This window comes from Sinohyriopsis cumingii, chromosome 5, assembly GCF_028554795.1.
Source record: "Sinohyriopsis cumingii isolate HCF-2022 chromosome 5, ASM2855479v2, whole genome shotgun sequence".
Lineage (NCBI taxonomy): Eukaryota > Metazoa > Mollusca > Bivalvia > Unionida > Unionidae > Sinohyriopsis > Sinohyriopsis cumingii.
In genome coordinates this window covers 89,996,839-90,004,696 of record NC_142965.1, presented here as the reverse complement: position 1 = coordinate 90,004,696, position 7,858 = coordinate 89,996,839, and the positions used below count along the sequence as shown (strand labels likewise).

General features: G+C 37.4%; 1 protein-coding gene across 2 annotated transcripts; it reads left to right on the top strand.

The window, feature by feature from the left end:
- Positions 1 to 965: 965 nt before the first annotated feature.
- On the top strand, positions 966 to 6,099 carry LOC149799722 (transmembrane protein 26-like). 2 transcript variants are annotated; one of them, XM_089957120.1, is made up of 3 exons: positions 982 to 1,572; positions 2,597 to 2,801; positions 5,386 to 6,099. In XM_089957120.1, exons 1-3 carry the CDS (start codon positions 1,346 to 1,348, stop codon positions 5,986 to 5,988), a joined length of 1,035 nt encoding a protein of 344 aa, XP_089813246.1. In that variant the 5' UTR covers positions 982 to 1,345; the 3' UTR covers positions 5,989 to 6,099. The 2 variants fall into 2 exon arrangements, with proteins under 2 accessions (XP_089813247.1, XP_089813246.1); XM_089957121.1 differs by lacking the exon at positions 2,597 to 2,801 and having other exon boundaries at positions 966 to 1,572.
- The last annotated feature ends 1,759 nt before the right edge of the window (positions 6,100 to 7,858 follow it).

The following is a 7,858-nucleotide window of genomic DNA, read 5'->3' as shown; positions in this document are numbered from 1 at the left end:
AACCAACTATACAAAGGTTAGTGTGATGATATTGCGATACCATCTGAAACCAACTATACAAAGGTTAGTAGAATGATATTGCGATACCATCTGAAACCAACTATACAAAAGTTAGTGTGATGATTTTGCGATACCCTCTGAAACCAACTATACAAAAGTTAGTGTGATGATTTTGCGATACCCTCTGAAACCAACTATACAAAAGTTAGTGATGATATTGCGATGCCATTTGAAACCAACTATACAAAGGTTAGTGTGATGATATTGCGATACCATTTGAAACCAGTTATACAAAGGTTAGTGTGATGATATACCATCTGAAACCAACTATACAAAAGTTAGTGATGATATTGCGATGCCATTTGAAACCAGCTAGACAATGGTTAGTGTGATGATACTGCGAAAACCATCTGAAACCAACTATACAAAAGTTAGTGTGATGATATTGCGATACCATTTGAAACCAACTTCATTAAGATTAGGGTGATATTAGTGCGAGGTCTTGTCAAACCAAATGTATTACGATAAGTGTAAAAGAGTTAAATTAGGTATCTGATAAGTTCTCTCGTATTGATAAGCACATATGATGGTTCGGAGCACATTCATTATTATTATTATTAATATTATTATATCCTGAATTCCATGATTCACAATGAACGTGTCATATCCGTATAATGTACCTTGAGTGTGCGATGCTAATAGTTTACATTAAGTGTTTTGTTTGCTATTTAGTCCACTATACCTACTTTTGTTTAACCCCTTATTATAGAAATTCACAAATGTCTGACCGTCCTCAGCTCTATAACTTTGTATTCGCTCTCCGATATATCCGTGCACAATGGGAACAACGTCAACCCAGGTTTGCCAACGCATAATGCATCTGCAAGTCAATTTGTACGGTGTTGGATTCAAAAGAGATGTAGAAGCTGATCTGCCTGTTTGATATATTACTGTTGATCTGGTTATACGCTTGTACATTTTGAAGCGAGTAATACACCAGCATATACGGTATGTCATAAGAAGGAAAATGTATACTATTTTTATTCAGGAAACTGGACGTTGAGTTTGACTGTATGCATATAATGGAACTGTGCCCTCCTTGAACTCTTTCACATCAGTGCACACGTTCATGAAGACGGAAGAAGAGATATGTTTGCATTTTAATGAACTATTTAACCATAAATACATGACCCCACATGTATACACTAACATATAACAGCAAGCACCTTGACAAGCTAATATAACATGAAGTTTTGAATGCACTATTCTCATCCCATCGGAAAATAACAAGTAATATTGCCGACATTTGCCAATGTAATTGGTTCAGAAGATTTCTTTCATCGGAATGAGGGAACAGTCAATATTTCGATCTACATATCATAAGTTTGGAAATATTTCACGTGCACTGGTAGCACGTGCACTGTTGCTAACTCATGCTGGGACTGTTATCTGGCTAACAGTAAGACACCTAGATGACAATAATTACTATGCAATGTTTGCTATTGCTGTACCTCTGTTTTTCATGGAAACCTCTGCAGTTCTGTACTTTCGTCAAGGCTTGGAGTGGACACGGTAAGATTGTAATTTAGTTTTAGCTTCCGTTGTTTAAATTTAGTTTATATTGGATGAATTATTTTTACCGTTTAATTTGGTTTCGTGTTGTTTAATATTATTTAGTTTTGTGCACTTTAGTTTTAATGTTTGGACATGATTTGATACTTACGAAACAAAATGATATCTCCCTCGCCCATAAATGCTTGCATCAATGTGTTTTGATTGATTTTGTTATTTCTCTCTCTCTCTCTCTCTCTCTCTCTCTCTCTCTCTCTCTCTCTCTCGTGTTATTGTTGAAGTTGTTGATGTGTGTGTGTGTGTGTGTGTGTGTGTCTGTGTGTGTGTGTGTGTGTCTGTGTGTGTGTGTGTGTGTGTGTGTGTGTGTGTGTGTGTGTGATGTTGTCGTTCTTATTGATGTATGTGTATATGTTTAATATTAGGCGTTCGATTTACTATGGCCATATGATAAGCCTTAAACGGGAGTTCTTTGCTCTTGTTTAGCTTTGACTAGTTCAAACCAGTTTAGTCCTATATAAGGTCACTAATGGTTTCCAGTTTTTGATACAACTGAAATTACATGACTCACCTCCTCCCCGTCCCCTTCCCTTCGGATTCAACAGCTTTTCATTGAATTTAAAGACGGGGTAGTTGTATAAAAACATGATTAAATAACTTAGCTATGTCATTTTCTCTCTGAGTGGAGACGGACAGGCCCTAGAATAGACTCCTTGTTGGTCAGTTTATTTTATTATTTGATAGGAAAGTCTGATATCACACCTTGACATGTCCAATCTAGTAAATCAAAACCCTGCCTTTGAAAAAAAAAACCTGCTATATATTCACAGACTGAGAAAATGGCGCAAGCAAGTTAAGAACCAATGCAACGGCAGAATAGCAATGATTAGGCTGGAACTTGTATCCAGGACCCCTGATCCTAAGTAGGTATAGTCCCCGCCACTAAACCACGCTGTCCTTTAAACGATCATTGCATTTCACTTATTTTCATGTGTCAAGAGCCATTCATTTTTGTTTTCGTATTCAGTTTCTGCCCGGCATTTCTGGTGTATTTTGCCAGCATCATTCCTGGACTTTGGCTTCAACGTTTGAATGTGTTGGGTCACCTAGGAAACAACGTCACCTCCTTTTGTGACCGTGGATCAAGGAGAAATGAAGATGATATAGGACAGGACAGTACTGAGTCAACCACCATTAATTTCGAATCCTTTTCGACAAGACCGACTGATATCGTGAGGATCTTGCTTTCTATTGCATAAAATGACTATCATTGTAGTTCTACGCAGAGATTCATTCAAATGTATATCGGATAGCAGTGCCGGATTACCCATTAAGTACACTAAGCACGTGCTTAAGGCACTAGCCCAACAGGGGCACCAGAAAAAAATCGAATTAGATGTTGATGATAAAACTGAATGCATTATATATGACCATTTCGATCTGTGTGCACGAGTATTTTGATTTGGAATGATGGCATCACTGGTATTTTCCCACCATTTTAGCTTTTAACATTGTTTTTTATTTTAGTTTCACATTTTTTAGGAAGGGGGGAGGACACCATAATATTTTCAGTGCCTATGGCCCTTGAAGGCCTTAATCCGGCACTGTCGGATAGCATCATTATATTATAAACTCGCTAGAAAAGGCATCCGGGTCTAGGAGGGGGACAGGACCACCTAAAATGGTTATATGCCCTTATTCGTACAATGTTTATATCATCAACACACACACACACACACACACACACACACACACATGCACACAAGTACTCACATTCACTCCTTAGCACACACACATACATACACAAAATGATATACACAAACGTTCACGTATTCGTCACTAAATGTTAGTTCGATATGTCAACAATGAAAAAGAAAGCAAAAACTGCTTTGACTTACATATTCACAGCGCTGAGCAAACGTTATGACTTAAATTTCTTGTCAAAAATACAATGACCTAAAAGTATTCTAACTAGGAACGTGGTACTCTTGAATACACACAGAAACACAATATCTCAGTAGTTAAGGTTCCGTCACTAAATTCCGTATTTTAACTGATATCTGAAGCTCCGAATGGTATTCTCTTAAGCACGCCAAATTTTTGAAAACTCACGCTTGAGCGTTACGGTGATTTCTGACGACAGAGTTTCCAGTAAAATAAAAATCCTAGTCACTTTCTCGAAACGTCTGATCGAATAGCCCTTAAAATAACTTGACGATGTTTCGCAATGAATGCTATGTGTCATCCACAAGCAGTGAAAATAAGATGACGGATTTGAATCTCTATGTCCATCTCTTATAACCTTTATTTATATAAGCATTTAAACAATTACTTATGCACTATGTACTTTATTTTAGTACTTAAATACTTTATAATTTTTTTTTGTAAAGATGATAAATATTTATGGCGTCGACTCGGAATGACACACCTTGCGATTTACATTCTTGTTGTTATTACGCACATCGGAAAAACTCTGTTAGAGTCAGCTGAAGAGACATTGTTAATCAACTGAATTACTTTTAAGTAAGAGCTTGACACAATGTTCGCTTCAGAATCCTGTCGTGTAGTCCAATTTTAGGAGATAGAGAAATTCATATATGATAAAGAGTACACAGTTCTGGAAACATGTTAAAAGCCGACATCTCCGAATGAAAGGAGACCATTTCGAAAAGGAGTCAGTCTGAACAATAATGTGTCGATAAAAGTTACACTTTATGGGGGATCTGATTGGATAGTTTAAGATTCTTCCTGACTCATTGGTTGACTGACAAGGATTGACAACCGATTAAGTGTATGTCAATTATAACAGGCTGTAAATAGATGACAATCAGGTTTGTGTTGTTTATTATTTGTTTTACAGTTGTGTGACACGGATAGATAATACTCTTGTGTAACAGACTGTATCCACATTTTCTAGCCCTACCGGTCGGTTTTCAAGCTCTGCATCTTCCCCTTTCTACAGAAATTAGATTCGAGCACTGACTCTGAAAATAGTGTTTTTTAAGATAGCATCTCACTAGTAATTAACCCATCGCCTGTGCCGTGGTAATAACGTCTACTCTTCAGCGTATAATATCATATAATTAATACTAAAGTCATTTTTGTTATAATTATTTGGACAATTATCTATATGTGAATTAGTTTAATTTTGAATATGTACTTAAAAGTTCATGAAGAATAGCCATGAATGTCGATCAGTAACTATTTGAATTTAGTACGCACTGTAGTGACTCAGATAGGTGACGAATGTCAGACCAAAATGTCCCTTATTACGTAATGCCTGTCACCATAATAAACTGACCATACACAAGAAAATCCCACTGACACATTACTCACTTTCCTTCGTTTTGTCGGATAATAAGTTGTTGATATCACGTTCCGTCAAGGCCATGGAGCACCGCTCCGGTGGCCTAGTAGTTAGAGCGTCCGCCTCGGATGCGGTAGGTCACAGGTTCGAACCCCGGCAGAGTAATACGAAAGGCTTATAAAAATGGTACTATCAATTGCCTCGCTAGGCGCTCAGCATTAGGAAGTTAGCGTTAAGTCTGGTCGGCCTGGTGTCAGGATAATGTGACTGGGTGGGACATGATGCTACGTGTCTGCGGCATGATGCCCCAGTGCTAGACATCACCATAAACTTCCACATTGCAGACGTCATAGCGATATGACTGAAAAATTGTTACGGCTACGTTAAAACACAGAGAGAGAGAGAGAGAGAGAGAGAGAGAGAGAGAGAGAAACCATTGGCAAAACCTCTTTACAGTATTTTGTTGGCTTGGAGCTATTCTATTAAATTTATTACATTTATTCTTCCAGGTGGTGAGCTGTAGTGACCTAATATCAATGGAAGAAGAGTCAATGCTGATTCTAATCATCATATGTCGCTGGCTTATGCCTCGAGGACACCTGAATCGGAACAGTCTATCCCAACTATTGCTGATGTACCTTGGGATATGCGCAGATATCATTGACTTCTCAGACTTCTTTGAGTACAAAAATGTCATCTCCAATAAAACGTTCGCGTACGCTCTTCTGGGAGTCTGGACATGGTGTTCGATGCAGTTTACAGTAGTGGTAACGTCAGTATCACAAGCCCCAAGAAACGCTAATGACATCGGTATGAAGATAGATGTGAGCGATATATTTTCTCTGATGATGGTTCTTTTCACGCACGATGGACCTTTCCTCGTTGCACGTACTATTGTGATCATACATCAAAGAAAAATTGACATTAAAATGTTATTTTATTACTGCAAAAACATTCTGACTCTGATACTCGCAATTTACCGCTTACTTGCTCTCTTTTACTACGTATCTTACGATGGGGATGACCTAGTCATCGAAACTGTGGACAGTAAATGCGAACATCCATTGACGTCTCCTTCAGGAAAACGAAAGAATGGGCATACTAGATTTTAATTCTTCATGTGCCACAAAAGGCATAATATCATAAATCGTTGAGGATCTCGTCAAACATGTTATCACACTTATTTCAGCCTGCTCACGTGTTAATAAATTCAAGCGTTGATAGTCATCTTTTTCTCTGACAAAAAGATTATTATACGAGTACCTATAAATAAACATCATCTGTACATAATACTTATGGATTACTGCGTCACGTTTAAAATTTCAAGTGACGAAAATCAGATGCAGTAGAAACAGGGATATCTACGTATTTTTTTTTCTCTCGTAGATATATTGAAATATTTCACTCGTGAATTATACAATGTTTCCACTTCACTTGTGACATACTTTCTAATATCTATTCAAGAAGCGTAGATGTTTTTTGTGTATATACTTTAAAGCATAACACTCCGACTTGCATGCATTTGTTTCTCCATGCTGTGTCAGTGCGATTAATGGCTGTATTAATACATAAATTTAAAAAAGTTCCATAATTTTACGACTATTTGAGCACTGCCATCTTTTGAAAATTTAGATTGTACTTATAATGCTTAATTATGTGTATTTTGTCAAATGAATATATTTATTCGAAATGAAGAGATCTTTTACTTTGTTAACACATTTCCACATTGGGATCGCTGTTGAAACATGACAGAATGGTCCAGCAGACTTGTGAGCATCATATATATATAAACGATTATGAGTTTTCTTTGGCGAGGGGGCACCAGGCAGATCCCCCCCCCCCCCGCCGAAAAAAGGAAAAAGGTGTTTTATGTGTGCTTGTTTACCCCATAGGTGAGGGTTTTTTTAAATTTTTATAAAAGATTATTGATCAAACATTTATTTAAAGTTAAATTTTTGATGGGGTATTTCTTATCCCTAGTGTTTTCTATAGGGTTGTTCATCCGAGCCAGGTTTCATTCACCAAGTTCAAAATCCCTCCTCCTAAAGTTTTTAGTGACCTTTGCTATAGGTCCTCTATGTCCTGTGTTACTACGAGCATTTTGCTATATTGTGTGTATGCTATACATATATGTGTAAGGACAGCCTCTATATCAAATATCAGTTCCCCTTTGGTTTGTCTAATTATTCCTCTTTATTTCAGATTTTTGCTTTGATTTATAATTTTATTATCAATTTAGAATTTTGGAGAGTGAACGGTGTGCTAAGTCGTTATTCAAAAGAAAACCTAGTGTTTTATGTGGGTGGTCATATTTTGTCGTTCCTCGCATTGAGTTAGTATTATCTTAAATGAGACAGGCTGTATCCGAGTGAAGGTCCACATTTCCTTTATTTCGTTATGTTTCTCCTGACTCGGGTTAGGCGTTCTCTTTATTTATTTATCTTAATTAACTGATGAAGATCCGAAAGGGTTCAAAATTGGTTAGTCCCTAAGTTATAAGGGTAAACTTGTATTAGTCCCCGTGTTTGTGTTATGTTTGTCCATTTACTTCATGTGGGTTTATCTGATACTCTTTCGCAGACCTGTTCACTTCGCGTGGCGCCTTGTGACATAGCTCTGCGACGTATGTGCATCTTACTTCACCCACATGAAGGTTCCCTGTGCCCTCCTTAGTTAAAAAAAAAAATCAGTTAAAGAGAAAACGTCTTTAGGCCCGAGTGGGGGATGAGGTGAGAGCTCCAGCGCGCACTTGGCAGTGACACACCCGTAGTAGGTGGCAAACCGAAGCTCCTCCTTCTATCCCCCCTTTCGATCCCTTGGACTATTTAGGTTTTAAAGTGGTTATGTTAATATTCTATTCTACTTGGTTACCCAGTTAGTGTACATGTTGGTTAGTCACATTTTGATTTTGGAGTAAAAGGCCAAAACAGTGAAACTTCAAAAAATAAATATAACAATATATATTTAATTCATCCTAATTAA

Excerpts from the sequence above, each read along its gene's own strand:
- LOC149799722 (XM_089957120.1), top strand. The coding sequence starts at position 1,346 with ATGAGGGAACAGTCAATATTTCGATCTACATATCATAAGTTTGGAAAT. Across the intron at positions 1,573-2,596 it reads CAAGGCTTGGAGTGGACACG|TTTCTGCCCGGCATTTCTGG; the intron begins GTAAGATTGTAA and ends TTTCGTATTCAG. Across the intron at positions 2,802-5,385 it reads CGACAAGACCGACTGATATC|GTGGTGAGCTGTAGTGACCT; the intron begins GTGAGGATCTTG and ends TTATTCTTCCAG.